Genomic DNA, 24,522 nt, shown 5'->3' on the forward strand with positions numbered 1-24,522 from the left:
GACTTAAACTTAAGCAGAAGAAATACTCTGACAAAATCTGAATGTTCTGATTTTGTCAGACTCTCATGGTTCAGAATTCATGCTGGGGCCGTCGGTAGCATGCAGTGAATTTGCTCGGCGGTTCACTTTTGTTTTCATTACATAAAAGGTTGGCGCCATTTACCTTTCACCTGCTTATAATTGATAGCTTTCGGTTTTAATGAGGTTCTCCCCTAAAGCCTTGCCCATTTCTCTTGCATGAACCTGAGGTAAAGTCACTGGGCTGAATCTGTGACAATACCACTATTTCCATAGCAACAAATCGATGTCATCAACAGAACTCTGTGTTCACGGCAGGCTCTATTAGAAGAAAAGACTGGGTGGTAGGAAAAACCTAAAAGCAGTTCAATTGTCTCTGAAGTGCTCCAGCTTCAAAGGAAAGCAGGCATTCAGAAAGGATTCTACCCCTTCCCTCCCAAACAAAGCCGCCTTATTTTGCAACTGACAGTGGTGGAAAATGAGAGTTGAAAGAGGCTTAGGTACCATGAGGTGCCGGAGAACCGTCACAGCAGGGAGAGATGCCAGCGGAGTTCAGAAGCAGGTATGTCAAGGAAACAGGAAGATTAAAAGGAAAGGAGGGGAGATGAACATGTCTCTCAAGCAGAAAATAAGAAATGCCCGCATCCTTCCTACAAATGTTTATGAAGTTGAAAATGTTAAAATGGCAAAATACACCTAATTGGAAAAAAAGAGAGAGAGAGAGATTTGTGGAATTTGACTTGCCTAATTGGCACTAAAAGTACAAGTCATCCTAATCTGGGCTGCTCTCACCAAGAGTGCTTGCAGCACACAAGTGTAGCTCAAAAAAAATTTCCTAGAGAGCCCTAAGAACAAAGATGGTGAGCACAGCCAACAGCTCCCCACCTGCCGCCTCGCCTCGGCCCCCGCCAACCGCTGGGCTTACTCCTGTGTCTGGGTCTCCAAGGCCCTCACTCAAATGGGCACATCACACACTGATGTCATCGCCTCCTGCCAATGTTACTCTTCGCTGCTACAACTAAATGAGAGTTAGCTGTGCCATTAGAGTAAAATTAATTTAGCATAAAATTAAATAGGTTAAACAGAATTGTTTATTCTTTACTTCTTCCTATGGAGAGAAAAATTGTCCTTATTTACATAGAAAGAGTCTAGATTCTTGATAATACTGTTAGCTTTTCCACTATCTTGAATTTACAAAGTGTCACAGAAATTGAATGGGAGAATTACTCTTCTTTGATAATGTGTCTTATGAAGGAATATTTTGAGATTTTACAGTGAAACTTTTTTTTTTTAAATCAGTAGGGAAAACATGAGTTGCTCAGTCAACAGTATTAGGAGCTAATGGGGGGAGGAGGGGAGAATGCATTTTCCCCCTGCTTCATAAAATATATTAAAAAGAAAGGAAAGATTTAAACATTCAAAGACATTACCATAAAAATACACAAAGCCCTGCTCTACTCCACCCTAGTTCTTCTCTCTCTTCCATTGTCTCAAATATGTACAAACTCTCAAGTCCTTTTCTCATTACCATGCCCGCTTCTTCAAATAGCTTGTTAAACAGAACATGGTCATGGGACCATGCTGATCGCTTACCTTTAGTTTCTAGCAAAACATAACCGTAAGAGATCAACCAAAGGACTTGTATGCATGCATCTGAGCATAACCAACGGACACACACAGTAGGAGGGTAAGGGCATGTGCTGGGGGGTGGGAGCAGCCAGGGAGAGGTCAATGGGGGGAAAAGGAGACTCATGTAATACTTTAAACAATAAAAAATTTAAATTGAAAAAACAAAAAACAACAACAACAAAAACATAACCAACCTTGCCCTAGCTGGTTTGGCTCAGTAGATATAGCATCAGCCTGCGGACTGAAGGGTCCCAGGTTCAATTCCAGTAAAGGGCACAGGTTGTGGGCTTAATCCCCAGTTGGGGGCATGGAGGCAACCAATTCATGGTTCTCTATCACCATTGATGTTTCTATCTCTCCTTCCCGCTCCCTTCCTCTGTGAAATCAATAAAATTTTTTTAAAAAGTAACCAACCTTTATGAGGCACCTAGAGTAGTCAAATTCTGAGAAAGAAAGTAGAACAATGGAATGGAAAATGGGGAGTGATTGTTTCACGGGTACAGATTTTCAATCTGGGATGATGAAAGAGTTCTGAAGTGGGGATGGCTGCCTAACAACAAGAATTACTTAAATGCCACTAAACTGTACACTTAAAAGGTGGTGAAGGTGCCTTGGCCACTGTGCCTCAGTTGGTTGGAGCATCATCCTGTGTACCATAGGGTCTCAGGTTCTATTCCCAGTTGGGGCGTAAACAGGAGGCAACCGATCGATGTTTCTCTCTTGCATCAATCTCTCTCTCACACATACCAATGAAAAAATATCCTTCGGTAAGGATTTTTTAAAAAATGGTTATGGTATAAATTTTGTTATGTATATTTTACCACAATTTTTATTTATTTTTAATTGATTATTGAGTTTTTAGAGAGAAAGTAGGCATTGATAATAGCTACCATATTTTGAGTGCTTACTATGCACCAGGTATAAAATTAAGTGCACTGTTCCATTTAATCTTTAACTCTATGATATACATAGTATTATTATACCCATTTAACAGATGAGAAAACTGGGTTACAGAGGTCACAAGTAACTTGCCCAAAGTCACACAGCGAGGAAGAGGCAAAACATCATCTTGAGCCCAGATTTGTCTGGTTAGATCCATCTGCTTCACTATGCAGTTAATTTTTAATTGTAAGCAACCAATTCTGGCAGCTAAAATTCTAATTACATAGAACATAACTAATAACCCTAATATCTGGTAGCGAGGAAAAGCTACTAATCTACTTATCAGAGCAATCATCAACTCCTGCTTTGGACTCCATCTGCAAATCTGGCACAGGACACAAGAGACAGTCTCAAAGCAACTGGATGGCAAGGACCCTGGTGCATCCTAAAGAGCAACCACTGCTCTTCAATTTAATGCGCTGCAACACAGCCACTGACCACAGACCTGAAAGAAATTAGTCTACAGCTAAATAAACATCTTTCTAAAATATAAAATTATACCCCAAAACAGAAGTGCATAGACTCAACTTCTGATAATCTGTTTTGTGCCACCTGCAAATCAAACCATTTCAGTAAGAAGGATCAAGATTGTAATTCGTAGACTCTTTTGTTCTATGCTGGCTTCATATAACTGGCTCTGACCCAGGAGGAAAATGGGATATTTAAAAGTAGACTCTAGCCCTAGCTGGTTTGGCTCAATGAAGTGTCGGCCTGCAGACTGAAGGGTCCCAGGTTTGATTCCAGTCAAGGGCACATGCCTGGGTTGTGGGCTCGATCCCCAGTAGAAGGCGTGCAGGAGGCAGCCAATCAATGATTCTGTCTCATCATTGATGTTTCTCTCTCTCCCTCTCCCTTACTCTCTGAAATCAATAAAAAAAAAATTTTTTTAAAAAGTAGACACTAAAGTTACTTGCACTCACACCTATCTTTTTGTTGTTACTGTTAATCCTCAGCTGAGAATATTTTTTCATTGATTTTTAGAGAAAGTGGAAGAGAGGGGGAGAGACAGAGAGCGAGAAAGAAAAACATCAATGTGAGAAAGACACATTAATTGTTTGCCTCCCACACATGCCCTGACCAGGGCCAGGGATCAAGCCTGCAACTGAGGTACTTGCCCTTGACAGGAATCAAACCCGGGACCCTTCAGACCTTGGGCCGACCCACTATCCACTGAGCCAAACCAACCAGGGTTTATCACAGCGGTTCTCAACCTGTGGGTCGCGACCCCTTTGGGGGTCGAACGACCCTTTCACAGGGGTCACCTAAGACCATCGGAAAACACATATATAATTACATATGTTTTTGTGATTAATCACTAGGCTTTAATCATGTTCAATTTGTAACAATGAAAATACATCCTGCATATCAGATATTTACATTATGATTCATAACAGTAGCAAAATTACAGTTATGAAGTAGCAACGAAAATAATTTTATGGTTGGGGGTCACCACAACATGAGGAACTGTATTAAAGGGTCATGGCATTAGGAAGGTTGAGAACCACTGGTCTAATCATTTTTATTATCATTATAATGGCAAGTGAGCCACCAGCAGATAAAAATTAGGTAACGCATGATGGAGTACAGAGTGACAAAAACTCAATTTCTACTAACAAGTGCTTTCTTAACAACAGGCACAAAGACTATAAAGAGTCAATCCAATAGTTATAATTTCCTGCTGGCAGAAACAGACAGAATTGGGCTGAAAAAAAATCCAACTAGTAATAATAAGCAATACTATGAAGTAGCATGTAAGAAATTTAAGTCTAAGTAAAATATTATAGTTAGAAATGGTGTAGGTATATAGAACTGATATACATATTGACAAAAATATATAGTGGTTAATATGGGAGACTTAAAATCATCCAATCCAGTATTGTAAGAAATAGGAATTGTGTTTGAAGTTTCATTTCTCATATTTTGAAAATCCTGTATTTATGTGATGTAGTCAGTACTAGTACCACAGAACAATTTCAGTGCACATTTTGGAATTCCTCTGCCTATTTCTGGGCTGGAGTTAGTCAATCATTTTACTGATCATCTGATATGTCAGAGGTTCTGGGTTAGGTGGGAGGATACAAACCTAATTTTCCTTCTCTACCCACTAGTAGCAGTTCCCTTGCTCTCACAACAGACAATTAGCAAACATTTCTGTGAAATTAGTAGCAATCATTGTGACAAAGCCATTTCTACCATGGCCCAAGTAACACCGGTTATTGACCTAGTTACAAAGACATTCAAAAGCAAATAACTCTAAACAGAAAATTTTTCTCTCATTCCCCCTGCACTTAGATCCTGAAGAAAGGGAAGAACCAGTGGAAATGGATACTGAAACAAAGGAGTTTTCCCCATAGCTCTATAGTTCTAACCCCAAGCGGTAATTAACTTTTAACCCTTTATCTTTATTCCAAATGCTTTTGCCCTTGAAACACAAAATGTCCAAACAATCATTCAATTAAAGTCAACATAAAAAAAACACAACACATTAGAAATACGGCCAAAGGTGATAAAATTGGGCACCATCATCTCTCCCTCACCTCTACAGCATCCAAAGATTTCCTGGAGATGCTGAGAAACGCTGTCTTAGCTGTCCTTCCTGAAAGCTGAGAATAAGATAAGCCAACTCCTGCTCAGGCACACACCTGGGGTGCAGGTTTGATCCCTAGTTGGGGAGCCTATGAAAGGGTTGATGTTTCTCTTTCTCTCTCCCCCATTCCTCTCTCTAAGCATGTCCTTGGGTGAGGAATAAAAAATACAATAAAATAAAACCTAGAGGTTCCATTTCTGGAAGAAGCATGGTAATGACCTAGACCCAAATCTGTCCAGTTCTCCTAAAAAATTACATAGAGCAACAAAGAGAATAAATACTCACACTAGACCCAAACACCCGTATACAGACTACATCTTTAATGAAACTAGGGAACTAAGAAAACCCACAAATTATAAATTATGTGAAAGTGAAGCCCCAAACACTACAAACCAAGAAACCACAATAGTAAGACAAAAGCAGGATAAATTATTTAAATGTAAAAAATAAAATCTTGCAGGTACTAGTACAGAACACGGGTGAATGTCTTAACTTTGGAGCAAGGAAGACCTTTCTAACTACAGCTTCAAATCCCAAAGTCATAATAAAATAATTGGAAAAGTCAACTTCTAAAAACAAAAACACAGCTGCATAGCAGAAACACCAGAAGCAGAATAAAAAAGACTTCGTAACTCATATCGGAGAAAATGGATTGCTCTCCCTCTACTTTTAAGTATGTTTTTTTGTTGTTGTTGTTTTAATTGATTTCAGAGAAAGGAAGGGAGGAGAGAGAGGAAGAAACATCAATGATGAGAGAGAATCATCGATCGGCTGCATCCTGCATGCCCCATACTGGGGATCGAGCCCGTAACCCAGGCATGTGCCCTGACCGGAATCAAATCCTGGCCTTCTGGTTCATGGGTCAATGCTCAACCACAGGGACATACTTGCCGCCCCCTCTCTCTACTTTTTAAAGAACTCTTAAAAATTGAGAAAAAAAGAGACAAATAATCCAAAAGACAAATAAATAATACAAAAGTTAGTTCACAAGGAATAAAAGGCCCGTAAGTGTTTAAAGGGATGCTCACCTTGCTCAGAATGCAGCTACCTACATGGAGATGCCAGTTTTCCTCTATCAGATTGGCAAATATTCAGAACTTTAACGAGAGGATGCTATTAATATTCACATAGCTTCTTCACACACTTGTGAAGAAACCAGTATTTTCATGCCTTGCTGGTGGGAATGCAAAATGATAACATTCCACGGAGGGGACTCCAACCATACCCACTACCTTTCTACCACAGATGCATTTACCCACTGATCCAGCAATCTCATTTCTGGCAATAAAACCCCATCTGCCCATAGACCTGCATATATACAAAGTTATTCGTTGCAGTACTATTGTAACAATATGAAAACAACTCAAGTATCCATCAATAAAGGGCTAGTTATATTATGGAGCAGCCACACAACAGAACACTCTATAACCATAAAAAAAAGGGGGGGGGGGAGGGAGGTCCAGCTGGCATGGCTTGGTGGTTGAGCGTAGACCTATGAACCAGGGGGTCGTGGTTCGATTCCTGGTCAGGGCACATGCCTGGGTTGCGGGCTCGATCCCCAGTGTGGGGTGTGCTGAAGGCAGCCGATTGATCAATGATTCTCTCTCATCATTGATATTTCTGTCTCTCCTATTCCCTTCCTCTCTGAAATAAATAAAAATTATATCTTTTTTAAAAAAAGAGGAAGATCTCCAAGTGTATATACATATGGAACTATCTTTAAGCTGAAAGTTTTTTAAAAAGCAGAATAAAAAATAGCCCTGGCCAGTGTGGCTCAGTCCATAGGAATGTCATCCATACACCAAAAGGTCCCAGGTTTGATGCCCAGTCAGGGCACATACCTAGGTTGTGGGTTCCGTCCTTGGCCACAGTCCGGGCACATGCAAGAGGCAAACAATTGATGTTTTCTTCTCTCTCTCTCTGTCTCCCTCCTTTCTCTCTCTCTCAAAATCAATGAAAATGTCCTCGGGTGAGGATTTTTTTTTTTTTTAAAGACAAGATAGTGTACATAGTATCCTGCCTTTTGTACATATTCATTCATTAAAACTTATATAATTTTTGCCGAAACCGGTTTGGCTCAGTGGATAGAGTGTCGGCCTGCGGACTGAAAGGTCCCAGGTTCGATTCCGGTCAAGGGCATGTACCTGGGTTGCGGGCACATCCCCAGTGGGAGATGTGCAGGAGGCAGCTGATCGATGTTTCTCTCTCATCGATGTTTCTAACTCTCTATCTCTCTCCCTTTCTCTCTGTAAAAAATCAATAAAATATACTTTAAAAAAAAAAAACATATAATTTTTAAAAATTGAAGATATTAAGATAGCTTTTTAAAGAAACATTAATTGTTGAATAAATTAATATAGTTACATGCTTCAAGTCAAAACTACGAAATTATGTATTCAGCCCTGGCCGGTTTGGCTCAGTGGATAGAGTGTCGGCCTGCGGACTGAGGAGTCCCAGGTTCGATTCCAGTCAAGGGCATGTACCTTGGTTGCGGGCACATCCCCAGAGGGGGGTGTGCGGGAGGCAGCTGATCGATGTTTCTCTTTCATAGATGTTTCTAACTCTCTATCCCTCTTCCTTCCTCTCTGTAAAAAAATCAATAAAATATATTTTTAAAAAAAGAATTGCTCTTCTTTAAAAAAAAAAAAATTATGTATTCAGAGAAATCTTATTCCCACCCTGTCTCCTGCCACACTGTTCCTATCCATCAAGAGATAATCACTGCCCAGCCAGTGTGGCAAAGTGGCTGAGTGTCAATCCATGAACGAAGAGGTCACCGGTCCCATTGGGTCACATGCCTGGGTTTCGGGCTCGACCCCCAGAGGAGGCATGCAGGAGGCAGCCAATCAATGTTTCTCTCTCTTTCTCCCTCTCCCTTCCTCTCTCTCTAAAAGCAATAAAAACATTAAAAAAAAAAAAAAAGATTATCACTGTTGCCCTGGTCAGGTGATTCAGATGGTTAGAACATCATCCCAATACGCCAAGACTGCGGGCTTAATCCCCCGTCAGGGCACATACAAGAAGCAACAAATGAATGCATAAATAAGTGGAACAACAAATCAATGCTTCTCTCGCTCCCCCTTTCTCTCTGATATCAATAAATTAAAAGAGAAAGAGAGAGAGAGAGAGATAATCACTGTTGGGAGGACTCTGGGAAAATGGCAAGCACAGGAAGCACCAGTAACCTATCTCCCAACCGAAGCTACAACTGCACTGGCAGAATCTGCCTGCTATCACTGTTCCGGAGGAAGCAGTCCTATGGGACTGAGCCAGCCTGTGGGATCTGATCTAACCCCGAGCAGGTAGTACCAGAACTGAACTGAACGGAATTATAGGACTCCCAGCTGGTGTCCACAGAGAATTCAAGAACTGGTTAGTGCGGGGAAACTGCCTACATCTAGCCACTGAAGTGCTGGAAATGTGAGTGTTGAGTAAAGAGAAAAACAGAGGAGAGATTTTTCCTTTACAAAATCTAATCATCATTTCTTCAGTCCTGAAGAAAACTGAAAGAACCTGGGTCCCAGGCCCCCAAATCACTAGTTTTATTAAGACTAACAAATCAAACTGAATCCAAAAGGTAGAATTCCAGATCTGTAGAGAGGTATTCATTTGAGTGCTACAACCTATAAAAAGCATTTTACCTTCATTATAGGGCACTGGATTGCCAATCTTTATTCCAACTGCTTCCGCTGATTTCAAAACCTCTAACTCCATCAAAATAACTACTCTCCTAGAAAGGCAAAGAAAGAGAATCAAGTTAGAAAAAAATAAATTCAGAAGCCCTTCACATGACAAGCTCCTTAAAAAGCTTTCCCCCAATAATCATTTTGATAAAAACTATTTCCCTTTGTCAGCTGGTTTTCCTTACTGAATAACTTGAGAAATATATGATGGCAATTCCTACATAAGTATTTCCCTTAATCTTTCACTGCATCAATATCAAGGCTTTTTATGATCACAGGGTTTTCATTTCTCATCTCGTCCCTTAATTAAAATGCAGTGTCCTTATGATGTACCGTATCTTCAAGGAGCAAATGATATGATAAGAATTTAGATTGATAAGCACAAGAATATGTGGCATAAGAGATTATCTGTTTTTAGAAACATAACACTTATCTAAACAATTACCTTTCCCAGTGAAAACCAATATGATTAGGTTTCTTTTTAAGTAATTATTACCTAAGAATATACAGTTCTTTGACCTATTTTTAACTCTGATTAAAACCCAGCAATAACTTCCCAAGGGCCACAGGCCAAAAAAACCCTTTCATGTGGCCTTCAGGCTCTGTATGGTCTGGCCTTGCTAAACTCCAGCTCATCTCACACAGTTCCCCAAGGATCCCTACTCTATAGGCACACTGTTTTCTTTCAGCTTCTGGTATATGCTATGCTCTCTCCTGCCACAGGGCCTTTGCATATGCCATTCTGATGGGGTGGCCTTCTCTTATTCTGCCTCTTCTAATACTCATTTTCTGGCTTTCATCTCATATCACTTCTTCAAGAGACACTTCCCTAAACGTTAGTTTAGATCAGGTTTCTGTTATCCTCTTTTCTATAGTCATGATTGCTTTCCTTCAGCTCACTTCTATGGGGTTTAATTAACATATATGAACATAAAATTATTACTATACTAGAGGCCCAGTGCACTGGAAGTGGGAGGGGGGGGTCCTTCAGCCTGGCCTGTGCCCTCTTGTAGCCCGGGAGCCCCCAGGGGATGTCCAACTGACGGCTTAGGCCCGCTCCGTGGGGAGCGGGCCTAAGCCACAGTCTGGCCTCCCTCTGCAGGAGGCAACTGGTGGGCCAGTCAGGGGACGGTGCTGGCCAGCCCTGCCCCCCCATCACCGTGCCCTCCCTCTGCCCGCTGGCAAGCGCCTTGGCTGGCCTGGTGCCGCCTGCTCGCTGGGCCAACCGGTCATTCGCCATTCAACTTGCACATTATGCTTTTATTATATAGGATAGTATATATGTTCATTATTTATTTATTCATGCATGCAGGGGTGGGCCAAAGTAGGTTTACAGTTGTTCATATGGAAAATACAATAATTAATGATACAAGAATAAACTCTGTTTTGCATTCACAACTGTAAATCTACTTTTGCCTACCCCTGTATATATAATTGCATATTCATGATTTGATCATCTATTTGTCCTATTAGACTATACTTTCAATGAGGGCAGGTATCCTCTTGTGCTTAATGCACAACTGGTCCACAGTTGTTGCTCAATACAAACTTGTAAGAACATCATGACCATATCTGTATTTTAAAGAAAACACAACATGAAAAAGGAATTTTAGGGAAACACAAGTGGAGGCAGAGAGACCAACAGAAAAGAATTGATGGTAGTGGCAGTACTGATAAAAACTTTTAAAAGGTGGATAGATTGAAGCAATATTTAAGGAGTTATAAACTCAACTTCATGTTGCATCTGATGGTCATTATTTTGAATTTTTACATACAAATGTTCAGTTTGTGCTACCTTTTATCAGGTTTTCATATCAAGTTTATATCAGGTTTTCATATCAAGATTATATTATTTCAATAAAGAAGTTTGAAACTACCTATTCCTGAAAATCAGATACAGATTCTCTATAAAAACTATCAGATAGATATTTAGTGGTGGATATTCCCCTCCAAAATTATACAAATTAGTTCCTAAAAGAAAAAAGAAAAGAAAAAGGAAGGTTTATCAATCACTTAGCATTACCCTAATACTAAAACCTTAGAGAAAATACACTAAAAAAAAACCCAAAACGTGTTTTATAATATACATACAACCTAAATAAAATGTTAGCAAGATGAATCCAGCAGCATATCACAAGCACACACCAATCCAAATGTACAGAAAACACAGATAAAAACACATTATGACTTTATAGGTATATAACCAGCAACATCCAGTCAGTGAGAAACTGCATGAAGATAAAGAACGAATTATATTGCCCTGGCAGGTGTGGCTCAGTGGTGGGGGTGTCGGTCTGCACACAGAAGGGTTGTGGGTTCGATTTCCAGGCAAGGGCACATACCTAGGTTGCAGGTTCCATCCCAGTCGGGGCACGTGCAGGAGGCAATCATCGATATGTCTCCATCACATTGATGTTTCTCCCCCCCTCCCCTAACCGCCTCACTCTTTCCCTTCCACTCTCTTAAAACAAAAAACAAAGGGGAAAATATCCTCTGGTGAGGATTAACAAAAATAAAACAAACACACAAAAAGAATGAGTTGCCTGGTTTCTTCAACAACTAAAACAGTAAGGGGGGAAAATTTATGGAGGAGGAACCTACAGATTCAGAGACTTAAAAGAACTAGCATCCTACTATAGTGTGAACTTTACTTTGGATCCTGATTCAGATAAATTATTTATACAAACACAGACATGAATAGCTGTTTCTCTCTCTTTCTCCCTGCTCCCTTCCACTCTCTCTAAAAAGCAATGGAAAAAATATCCTTAGGTAAGGATTAACAACAGCAACAAAAAAGGGTTCTTGTCTTTCAAAGATATATGCTAAGGTATTTATGGATGAAATAATATATGTGAGATTTGTTTCAAAATTATAGAGGAGAATAAATGTGGAAGGGACAAGACAAAACTAGACTGACTATCAGGTGGTATAATTTGAAGCTGTATGATGGAACATATGGGTATTCATATACTACATTCTTTTTATTAAATATGTTTTTATTAATTTTAGAGAGAGGAAGGAAGAGGGGGAGAGAGAGAGAGAAACATCTTAGGCTGCCTCCTGCATATCCCCTACCCAGGATCAAGCCCAAAACCTGGGCATGTGCCCCAACCAGGAATCGAACTGGTGACCTCTCGGTGCACAGAACTACACTCAATAAACTGAGCCACACCGGCCAGGGCTTCCTATATTACACTAGAGGCCTGGTGCATGAAATTCGTGCATGGGTGCGGTCCCTAGGCCTGGCCGGCAATAGAAGCGCGAGCATCTGGTGTGGAAGGGCAGGTCCCAGCTGACCTCTGGGCCCTGGACAGCACCTGGGCCCCCGCACAGCCCCCTCCGACTGAGTCACGGCGCCCAAGTCCCCACGCGGAGATGCAGTGAGCACTGCCGGATGCTGTGGGCCAGGGTGCAGCGTGGGCCTCTGGGTGGCCCAACTGCGCTACACGGAAGCTGGGCGGGCAGTGCGCTCTCTCCCAGGCAGCCTTGCAGACCCACTCCTGCGTGAACCCACGGGGAGCCCGACTGGCCCCTGCGGGTCCAGCCCCTGTGGTCCTGGTAGCTGTGGCCCGGGCTCACCCAGAAGAGGCCACGCGGGCGCAGGGCAGGCTCCTCGCAGCCACCCGGCAAGCCCTGGCATCCCGGGGGAGGGCAGCAGGGGGAGTGAGAGCAAGCTTGGCAGACACCCCACATTCTCACCACACCTGTTACCACAAAAAGAGGATAAAAAGGACATATAACCTCCACGGCACTGACACAGAATCGACAAATAGATCAATGGAAAAGATGGCAAACTCAGAATAAATTAAATAAATGAAATACCAATCTCTCTGTATCTACTTCTGCCACCAATCCTCAATTCTCTACAGAGCTATCAGAATAACCTTTTGGAAACTTTTTAAAACTTAAATCAGATCATAGCACTGCTACCCTTCTCAACACCCCACGGCTTCCCATCACACTTAGAATAAAACCTGAACTCTTTACTAGGGTCTATAGGCCCTTCATGATATGGGCTATCCATTTAGAAAAAAATTAAGCTAATTCCTCCTTCATATCCCAGGTAAAAATAAGTCACAGGTGAAGTATTTAATTCCATGTCACAAGGTACCATAAACAAACTATAATAAAGCAGGGATAAAATATTTGAAACTGGCCAAAACCGGTTTGGCTCAGTGGATAGAGCGTCGGCCTGCAGACTGAAGGGTCCCAGGTTTGATTCCGGTCAGGGGCATGTACTTGGGTTGCGGGCACATCCCCAGTGGGAGATGTGCAGGAGGCAGCTGATCGATGTTTCTCTCTCATTGATGTTTCTGACTCTCTATCCTTCTCCCTTCCTCTCTGTAAAAAATCAACAAAATATATTTTTTAAAAAAAAGAAAATATTTGAAACTATTAACAAAAAATTAATCAGTATCACAGGTTTAAAAAGAGTTCCTCCCCCCCGCCACAAAAAAACATGAACAAAGTATATAATAAAATGCTATTCAGAGAAGAACTACAAATAATCAATAAATACATGAAAAGATGCTTGATCTCATTAATAAATGATTAGCAATATTTTTAAAAATTAGAAATACCTACCTAATATATTGACAGGGTTAAAGGGAAACGGGTATTTATTTTTTTAATAAAAGTTTTAAAGATATCATACCAGCCCTAGCCGGTTTGGCTCAGTGGATAGAGTGTTAGCCTGTGGACTGAAGGGTCCCAAGTTCGATTCCGATCAAGGGCACATGCCTGGGTTGCAGGGCGCATACAGGAGGCAGCTGATCAATGATTCTCTCTCATCATTGATGTTTCTATCTCTCACTCCCTCTCCCTTCTCTCTGAAACCAACAAAAACATTTTAAAAATAAAATAAAGATATACCATAAAATTCACCTTTTAAAAGTATAATTCAATGGTTTTTAGTATAGTCAGAGTTGTACAAGCATCAACAGTACCTAACTTCACCCCCAAAAGAAATCATGTGGCTCCATCTCCTGCCCTTGGGTACCACTAATCTAACTTTTGTATCTATGGAGTTGCCTATTCAGAAATAGAAACGCGTACATGTTATGAGTATGTTAATTGGTGTACTCTCTACAACAGATGTTCTTTGGCCCCACAATACTAATTCCCAGTATAATCTACTCAGAAATACAGTGGGACCTTGACTTATGAGTATCCCGACTAACGAGTTTTTCGAGATACGAGCCATCTCGGCTGATTTTTTTGCTTTGAGTTGCGAGCTAAAATTCGGGTTACGAGCCAGCTTCAGATACCCTACCGCTAGTTGGCGCAGCGAACGTCACAGTGAACGCCACAACATCAGCCCAGCATCACATGTCATTGTATTGGTGAAAATTGATTTGACAGACGAGTAATTTCAGTACGAGCTCCGTCACGGAACGAATTAAACTCGTAAGTCAAGGCCCCATTGTAATAGCATGAGCATGTAATATACAAGGATGATTGTTAAAGCTCTGCCTGGAATAAACCTAAATGACCATCAGAAAGGTAAGGAGTAAATAAACCATGATGTGCACGCACAGGCCCCCGCACAGGCAGGAGAGAATACAAGGCATGCCACCGTGCTGAGGCGGGCGGAATAAGGCACAGCCCATGGAATGGAATGCCATCCCTGACTGGAGAGAATGAAGCCTGAGTTTTTGCACTCAACCCCAGCAAAGCTCTCCCTCCTCTCCTACAACCTAGAGGACAGAGAAGTGGATAGAAAGCAGACTCAAGCACTCAAAAGTAGCCTGGAGTGGAAGATAAGAGGTCCCAAGTGAGAAGGTTGGCAAGGAGCTATGCCTACCCTAGACAAGTCAGAGAAAACATAAAGTCTGGACAGAACTGTCCATATTAAGCATAAACAAGATAAAAAGAAATGACATTGCAACAATGCAACACACCACAATGTATAAAAATTAAAGGAGCAGAGGAAGCAGAGACAAAGAATCCAGTCTAGAACATAGGCTAAGAAAGCGAATAATACTTCTCAAGAGTGGTTTGCAAAATAAAGACTAAAAAGTCAATATAATAAGTCAAAAGATGAGATGAAACAAAAGATTCAGAAAAAAGGTAGAGCTTGAAAAGCTAAGGGAAAAAACTAAGAACAAAAGCAATGCAATTCTATATATAATATTTAAATTATAAACAAGGAACAGAAGAAAGCTAAAAACTGAACTACTAATATGTTGGAAAATCTTGAGGTTATCGAATGCATGCAGCAGAAAAAAAAAAAAGACAAAAGTTATCCACAACATAAATAAAAACTGGAACTCAAGTGAAATAAAAATTAAGGGATAACACACAGAAAAATTTCATCGCAAAGAAATGAATCTGCAGACTGAAAGGGGAAAAAATAAGAACAATTGACACTGAGAGACAGATTGTTAATTTATTGAACTGGAAACATAAACGATTCTTTCAGTTAACACTGAATATGGAACCCATTCAGGTTTCATCGATTGTCTCAATGATATCCTTAAAAGCAAAAGGATCCAGCCTGGGATCACTTGTTATATTTCATTATCATCTCTCTTTAGACTCCTTCAACCTGAAACAGTTTCTCAGTCTTTCTTTTATTTTCATGCTTAAGATTGTGAAGATGAGAGGCCAGTTATTTCTGCAGAATGACCCTCAATGTACCTAAGGCTTCTTCAGGATTAGCTACAGATTATGCATCCTTGGCAAGAATGATAGCAGTGAAGCTGTGTTTTCTCATTGCATCCTACCAGGTAATACACGATTCCTACAGGACTGTCCTGTTACTGGTAATGTTAACATTAATCATTGGAATAAAATGCTGTCTTGCCAGGTTTCCCCACTGTAAAGGTGCCACTTTTCCTTTTACAATTCATAATTATGTGTGGGGAGGTACTTTAACCCTATATAAGTTGCTCCTCATCAAACTTCCACCCATTGTTTTAGCCCTGACCGGGTAGTTCAGTTGGTTTGATCATCGTCCCAATACCCAAAGGTTTTGAGTTTGATACCCGGTCAAGGCACATATAAGAATCAACCAATGAATGTAAAAGTGGGCAGCAAATCAGTTTGTCTCTCTGTAAAATCAATGAAAAGAAATACACTTTTGCCTGGCCGGGAGTTGCTCAGTGGTTAGTGTGGACCTATGAACCAGGTCACATGCCCGGGTTGTGGGCTCGATCCCCAGTGTAGAGCATGCAGGAGGCAGCCGACCAATGATTCTCTCTCATCACTGATGTTTCTATCTATCCTTCTCCCTTCCTCTCCGAAATTAATAAAAAACAAGACAAAACAAAGCACAGTTTCACTCATTGTTTCAGCACCTGTGGTAGGCTGAACGATGCACCACCCAAAAGACGGCCAGCCATCTCCTGATCCCTGGAACTTGTGACTGTCAACTTACATGGCAAAGAAAAGACCTTGCAGGTGTGATTAAGTTAAGGACTGACATGGTGAGATTATCCTGGATCATCGATGAACCCTAAAGCGATCACATGTATCCTTATAAGAGGGAGGCAGAAGCACATGTAACACAGACAGGAGAGAAGGCCATGTAACCTGGGAAGCTGAGAATGGAGTGATGCAGCCCTAAGCCAATGCTCGCAACTACCAGGAGTGGAAGGGGCGAAGAATGGGTTCTCCCACAGGACTTCCAGAGAGCGTGTGGCCCTGCCGACACTGTGATTTCAGCTCAGTAAAACGGATTCAACTTCTGACTTCCAGGAAGAATAAATTTCTGTTATTTTAAACCTCCAACCTTGTGGTAATTTGCCACAGCAGCCACAGGAAGCTGATACAGCACCTATTGCTGTTCCCTGAATTATTACCATGATGGTTGCCAAACTATGATACTCTAATTCCATTATTCCTTCTACATTTGTTAAATGGCCTTGTTGTAAGAAAAAGCTTTCTATTCCAGCCATATATTCATTTATTCAATATGGATTTAGAAATTCCTTCCTATTTGACTCAATAAGTTGTAATCTATTACTATACTTATTTCTTATTTTGATTTTTTTTAAATTGTCCTAGATTTGGCAAGTGTTAAGACCCTACAAGCTAGTTTCTCTGTCCTTTTGATGGCCCCATCTTACTTTCTGGCACAATAAGATATTTCAGGCTCATCTTGTAATTTCCAAGCCTGTGATAAGACATCCTCCTTGAAGCCCTGATTCCTTTTGTATACAATGACATTCAGAAACCAAGATCTGAGTGCTAAGTGGGCTCTTAGCTAGGAGGGTATTGCTGCTCCAAAACCTCTCAATAGATCTAGAAATACACACACTATATATATACACATATATACGATATACACATGCAAACTAAACATTTATAACTTTCTATATCTCTCAATATACAGTGGAACCTCAGGATTCAACTCAGTTCTCAAGCTTAATTCATTCCAGAAGGCTGTTCGAGAAACAATTTGTTCAAAAACAGAATTATTTTTCCCCATTAGAAATAATGTAAATTGAATTAATTCATTCCAGACCCCAAATGATTCCCTGTTTTAACCTTTCTTACATGCCGTACATGTACTGTTTCATCTATAAACAAACACTTTTCTTAAATTTATCCAACCTCCCCAACGGGCCTTAAACAAATCTGTCAGCACTGGTTACAGGGGTGTCTCTCAGGGAGTCAGCGCGCATGCAGCATCCCTGGCATCTTTGCTTTTTCACTTTTCTGTCACCAGCTAACTGCTTTTCCTTTATCCAACAAGTTTCCTACCTCTTGTGATCACTGCTTCTTTCACACCTTAGCAACATTAGCATTCTTGATTACCCTTGTTTTAAAATTCAAAACAAACATAGAAAAATATTCATAGTACAATTTACTGAGATGTTAGGAAGGCAAGGTAGAGCTGTAAACTGACTTTACTGGCCCATTCTCTCCTTTGTGGCCTTGAAGACGGTTTTTATCACGATAGCTAGTGTGTCGGCATGAAAGGGTTAAGTTAAAACAGACATCCCCCAACCCTCCCCCCCCCATAAATAAAGGTCAGAGGTCAGAATTGTTCGAGATGGGAGAACAGAGGTCTGACAGTATACTGAAAACCTCGGGCTTACCAATACCTCCAATTTCAATCCAACATCACAGCATTCTCTCCCTTGACTAGCTTCCATTGTCCATAATGTATTTATTTATTAGATCAATTTCCTCCATACATAACCAATCTCCTGCCACCCCCCCCCCCCCCGCCCAACTGCACACATGGACACTACCTTCCTCACCATGTCGGTGTTCTCACCTGTGGCTCTAGGCCACCTCCACCCAATTAAAAACAAGCACCCTCCTCTCCCCACTTGGATTCTATCATCTCAAGCTGGGCTGTCACCACTCCCTGCAGTCACCTTCCTTATCCTGCTCAGACTCCTCCTCACTCCACTCAGTCTCAACAACCTGCTGCTGTCCCTCCATCCCCACATCCTCAAATGCCCTCTTCACTGGTTCAGGACTCAACGGCCACTCAGACTCTTCCTCACCCTACTCAGGCGCTGACAACCCATACTGGGCTGCAGCCACCCTCTCTCCATGTGTGTTATTACCTGCTCATGCTCCAACATCCTGTGCCAGCCCATAAGACCCCCTCCTCCCTCTGTGCTGACACCTGGTTCCAGGCCACCGCCACCACCCCTCCCCTGTACACATCTACCTTCCTTGGCCTCACCTAATTGCTTTTGGACAGAATTATTCAGAAAGAAAGCAAGGTCATGCGTGGCTTATCCAAGGGCTATGTGCTGAGAAATGCACTGATAGGTCATTTCAGTGTTGTGCCAACATCATAGCATGCACTTACATAAACCTAGATTGTATAGCTTACTACACACCTGTCTTTTTACTTCATAAACTTAAAACTTCTATTTTTCAATTCTATTTTGTGGTAACAGCTTAAAACACAAACTCATTGTATAGTTGTACAAAAATATTTTTCTCTTTTCTCCATTATTATTTAATATTTATTATTTACCATCATCACGGCAAAATGTTTCTTAGAATACAATATATAAATATGATCAAATTATGAATAATTCTCCAGGCTTAGAATTTTTTAAAAATATATTCATTTTACTTTATTATAAAAAATTAGCAAGAAACAAGGGCAAAATTAGTCTATAATCCCATTATTTAATCAAGTCAATGTTTCCATTTAACCCAGTCACCTTTGGTCCCTGGCTCAGGACTCAACAGTCACTTTTGGTCCCTGTGCATATGGTGAGGTACATCATGGACTGATAAAAATTATATCATGTGTGAGTAATTCACACCGGGAAATGATTATCCCTTAATTAAACAAGCACCTCACTTTTAAATAGAGCTAAAGAGACATCATCATGGGAACAGAAATGCAATCAATAACAAATTTGGCAGATATATGCAGATTGGGACCTTATAATGAGCGTTTTCATGTTGGCACATTATAATTTTAAGCACTGGCAGCTACAGTCTCCACTTACCCTTTATATATTAGTGAAGGCAGGTGGAAAATAGTTGAAACTCTCTCTGAATCTAGTATGTGTATATTTTATGGTACTTACTATATTATTTTTATTTATTGACTGAATTTATTGGGGTGACATTAATAAAAGTAAATAGGCTTCCGGTGTACAATTCTATAACACATCATCTGTACACTGTACTATGTGTTCACCACTCCAGGTCAAGTTTCCTTCTACCACCATTTATCCCCCCATCACCTCTTCTACCTCCCCACACCCAATATTCTTTCTTTAAAGCCTTACTCTATAAGCTATTTTCTATTTTTTAAATTTTGTTTTTAACTTTAAACTTTTGGTTAAAACTTCAGACACAAACACACACATTAGCCTACGCCTTCAAAGGGTCAGGATCATCAATCTTGCTGTCTCCCCTCCATATCTCGTCCCACTGGGCGGTCTTCGGGACCATGACCGGGGAGCTGTCACCTCCCATGAGAACAATGCCGTATTCTGGAAGCCCTCCTGAAGGACCTGCCTGAGGCTCTTCTTGAAGAGGCATCACTCTTCAGACTATGTCCATGTGGTTTGTTTTTTTCATCACAGAACTGCTGTAAGCAGGTAATGCACCATGAACACTCCTCTCTATTAACAAAAACCTTTCGGTGTTTGAGTCCATGTTTTCAAATTTTTTAAGGAGCTTACTGAAATCTACAAAAGCTTCTACTAAACCCTTCACTAAGTTTTTTTCTATGTTAAGAATAGTTTGTTGATTTTAAGAAAGAGAAACATTGATTGGCTGCCTCTTGCATGTTCCTACCAGGAATGGAGCCCACACCCCGGGCATGTGCCCTGACCGGTAATTGAACCGACAACCTCACGGTGCATGGGATGGTGCACAGGTCGACCGGCGCCCAACCAACTGAGCCACAGCAGCCAGGGCTTCACTACATTTTCTTGGGGGTTCTCCTTTTTCTCCTGCAGTTTCCTTTCCCTTGCCTCTTCTTGGGCTATGCATTTCTGTTCTAACAACTCGTTAGTCAGTTCCTCAGGAACCATCTCTAGAAGCTCCTCCACTTCATCCTCACACAGGTCCAGGCTGTCTGCCATCTCAACCACAGCATCGTTGAGTTTTGCAGCCCTCTCATCCTCGGCAAAGTCTGTGAAGTCGTAAATGAACCTCTTGAGTGTTGTCTTCCAGATGCCATTTAGACACTGCTTGGTGACATCACCTCAAGCCCAAGCAAGGTTCCTGATGCAGTCCTAAGATGTTGCAATCCTTCCTTCCAAAACTGCAGCAGTGTCTTCCTCAGTTGTAGCAGTAGCCTGGGCAAAGGTCCTCCTCAGGCAGTAGGCCTTAAACGCTGCTATAACTCATTCCTTCGGTCTGAGTTGTAATTTGGAGGGAGCAACACCGCTTTGATGTTGTATCGATGCCACCAATAAAGCTCTCCCTCCTGGGAGCATGCCCGTGCCTTTCCCTTCCCCTGTTCCCTCCCCATTCCAGCCCCAGGCACCTTACCATTAGCTTCCTCGCACCCAAGATCCAAGGGCCCTTCCTTTACCTCCTTAACTCATTTCCTAAGTCCATTTCTTCCAGGAATTACTTTTCCTAAATCTGTAATTTATCCAATAAATGTTCTCTTAGAGGAAAAAAAAGACTACCAATGAAAGGATATTCAGGAGCATCCTATATAATAAAATTCTAATATGCAAATCGACCGAACAGCAGAACGAACAGTCACTATGACGTGCACTGGCTACCAGGGGGAAGACGCTCAACGCAGGAGCTGCCCCCAGGCAGCTTCTTATTGGCAGTGTGCACTTACTGGTATGCTTGAAGGCTCTGAGGTTCTCACTGTGCCCCAAAGGGCTTCAATGTGTGGCCTGCAATGCTGCTCACAAGCAAAACTATTATTCTGTCCTTAAAAGATTTCAAACCTAGCTGGTATTGACTTGGCCTCCTTATGGATGAAAGTACTTCCAGGCACTTGTTTCCAGAATAAGGAGGTCTCAATGACCCCTGCAAACACCCCCATCTGGGAGGAAGCTGCCCCCGAGTTCCTGCCCAGATGCTAGACAATCCAGTTCCTCCCCATACGTCTCTGGGTTCCCCAAAGCTGCCACCCCAGTGCTGGAGCCAGAAGGATCGAGTCTGAATAAGTCCTCCTAAAGGGTCTCCTGTAGCCTCTGTCACTTAGCCACAATCCCCCACTGGTTTTCACAGCCCAAAGTTACAGGACTTCTCTTCGCTCTGGAATCCTGGGCTGGATGTCGGGTGTGGGACTGGGACCCCTTGCTTCTCATGGGGGAGCTCCACAGCCTAGATATCCCACCCAAAAAAACACCACACGTGGGTGTCAGACCAGCCTGTTCTGTGCCTCCACCCCTCCTACCAATCTCAATGTACTTTCTTTACTTCTCTAGTTGTAGGACTTCCATTCAGCCAAATTTCATGTGGTTCTGACTGATGGTTGTTCTGAATTTTAGTTGTAATTTTGATGTGGTTGTGAGAGGCAGCGAGTTTACTTACGTTGCCATGCTGGCTCTGTAGGCCTAATCTTTTTTTTTTTTAAATATATTTTATTGATTTTTTACAGAGAGGAAGGGAGAGGGATAGAGAGCCAGAAACATCGATGAGAGAGAAACATCGATCAGCTGCCTCACGCACACCCCCTACTGGGGATGTGCCCGCAACCCAGGTACATGCCCTTGACCGGAATCAAACCCGGGACCCTTGAGTCTGTAGGCTGACACTCTATCCACTGAGCCAAACCAGTTAGGGCTAGGCCTAATCTTGTCCTTTAACGTTGCAAACAAACTTTTTGCTTTGGCTGATTGTCATGGTGCTGATGGGAATACACTTCTGTGTCTGGTCATCAATCTAAGTCATTAGAAATTTCTTCATGTCTGTTATAGGCCCTTCTCTAATTTTTGTTAATCCTGTTGCCTTTAACAAAGCAGATCCTTTAGCTTCCATCACTTTATTCTTCTTCAAGATCATAGCTATGGTGGAATGACACATGCCTAACTGGTGAGCAATAACCATCCTGATTTTCCACCTTCGTAGTCCTTAATGAATGTTAATTGTTTCCAGGTCAATCACTTGATGTGGTCTCTGCTGACAACATTAGCATGGATTTTCTATGTTTAGGGGCCAAAATTAAAATAGCACAAGGTAGACCTGGCCAGTGTTTTTCAGTGGTTAGAATGTCAGCCCACACAAGACGGTCCTGGGTTTGATTCCCAGTCAAGGGTTATAGGTTATGGGTTCACTCACACCCCCACCCCCATTGGGCTCGTTCTGGAGGCAACCAGTCGATGTGTCTCTTTCACATCGATGTTTCTCCCTCTTCTACTCTCTGAAAAGCAATTGGAAAAAAAACAAACACAAGTCAAGCACAGGAAAAAATAATGCAATCAAGAGCCAAAGCAATCCTGAGAAGTTTGTTTTACAGCAAACTTCTTTTATAAGTACACTCCAAAATGATTAAAAAGTATCTATATATATATAGAAGTCTAAGCGGCCTTTATGACCAAATGACCAGAAAGACCAGTCGCTCAGTCGCTATGACAAGCACTGACCACCAGGGGCAGGCGCTCAACGCAGGAGCTGCCCCCTGGTGGTCAGTGAGCTCCCACAGCCAACCTTCCACAGCCAGCCAACCACCCACAGTCCCGCCCCCCAGCCAGCTGGCCCACATCAGCCCCTGGTGCTAAACCATTCGTAGACGACCTGCTTTTGGGTCGGGGTTTCGTACATAGCAGAGCCGCTCTCTCGCTGCAATCTATTGAAAGTCAGCCCTTGACACAAGGGTTTGTCTTGCTCCCATCCTCTCCCTTCCCTGGGGGCCGTCCACCCACCACAGTGGTGGCGCGGTGGCAAGGGAAGGAGGAAGAGGGGAGGCAGGGAACCACACGGTGGCGGGGTGCAGACGGCAGTGTCCGTTCCTTCTGCACCCAGCCCAGCAACTGTCACCCCCTCTCCTGACCCCGCTGGGGCCTTTGGGCCCCGGGCTGGGACAGGGAACTGGGGGTGGGTGGCAGTAGATGCGGACCCTTTCCCAGGGGGCCAAGGGCCGGCTCCCTCCTGGGGCCGGTGGCCAACCTCCCACAGTCCCTACCCCAAGCCGGCAGACCCCAAGCCGGCAGGCCCCAATCGGCCCTGATCGCTGGCCAGGCATAAGGACCCCACCTGTGCACGAATTTGTGCACCGAGCCTCTAGTAGTATAATAAAATACATTAACAAGTAACAGTCATTTATTATCAAGTATTATATACTGTACATAATTGTATGTGCTTTGTTTTTATACAACCAGAAGAGGTTTTTTATACAAGCATCACCACAAACACGTGAGTAATGTATTGCACAATGATGTTACCATGGCTACAATGTCACTAGGAGACAGAAATTTTTCAGCTCCATAGTAATCTTATGGGACCACTTGTATATGTGATCCGTTATTGACTAAAACGTTATGCGGCACATGGCTGTATTTATATTATCATTCTAATCTCAAATATATTTCTACCTATCCACCAATCATTGATAAATATGCACTGAGAGATATTTGGAATGATGCTCACTAAATGATGTTTATTTCTAGGCTGTACAAATTTTAGATAATTTCTTCCTTCTTTGTACCTTTTTCTGTATTTCTTAGATTATACTTTATGTCATTTTTTATTGAAGTAGACATTTTTCTTAAAAAATTGAATACACATATAAAGATAGAGCCACAGATATATTTAAGGAAACAATGGTAAACATTTTTCAATAGTAAAATACAATATACAATTTAGATTTTAGTTTTGTTATGGTAAATCCATACAGTTGCATACTAAGTAACATAACATAGAGGTATACCTAGGGACATGTAAAAATAATGATCACTATCAAGTTAAAAAAGGGTATTATACAACCATAGTGGTTATGAAGTATTTTAAAAAGAAAATATAGATTCATTAAGTATTTATATTCATAGAAAAAAACTGGAAGGATAGACAACAAAATGTTAATCATAGCTATTTCTAGCCAATGGAATTACAGTTATTTTTCTTTATGTTTATGTGAGTCTTGTAACTTATATATATACACACTAGAGGCCCGGTGCACAAAATTCGTGCACAGGTAGGGTCCCTAAGCCTGGCCTGCGATCAGGACTGATCAGGGCTTTCGGACTGCTGGCCGGGGCCTTCCTTCTCTGACTGCCGGCTGCCAGCCAGGGCCTTGGGGCCTTCCTATCCGGC

The 24,522-nt window shown here is 41.8% G+C and overlaps 1 protein-coding gene across 2 annotated transcripts in view; it reads right to left on the reverse strand.

Annotated features, from left to right (window-relative positions):
- The window catches only part of RPA1 (replication protein A1), a 53,294-nt gene that overhangs the window by 20,661 nt on the left and 8,111 nt on the right, over positions 1 to 24,522 (reverse strand). Inside the window, exon 5 of one of the 2 annotated variants that reach the window (XM_059669164.1) lies at positions 8,818 to 8,906. The exons of the other annotated variant lie outside the window; for it this stretch is intronic. Within the exon in view, the coding sequence (XP_059525147.1) occupies positions 8,818 to 8,906 (89 nt within the window). The remainder of the gene's footprint in view (positions 1 to 8,817; positions 8,907 to 24,522) is intronic. 2 annotated transcript variants of the gene reach the window in all.

The sequence above is a fragment of the Myotis daubentonii genome, chromosome 16, assembly GCF_963259705.1.
Source record: "Myotis daubentonii chromosome 16, mMyoDau2.1, whole genome shotgun sequence".
NCBI lineage: Eukaryota > Metazoa > Chordata > Mammalia > Chiroptera > Vespertilionidae > Myotis > Myotis daubentonii.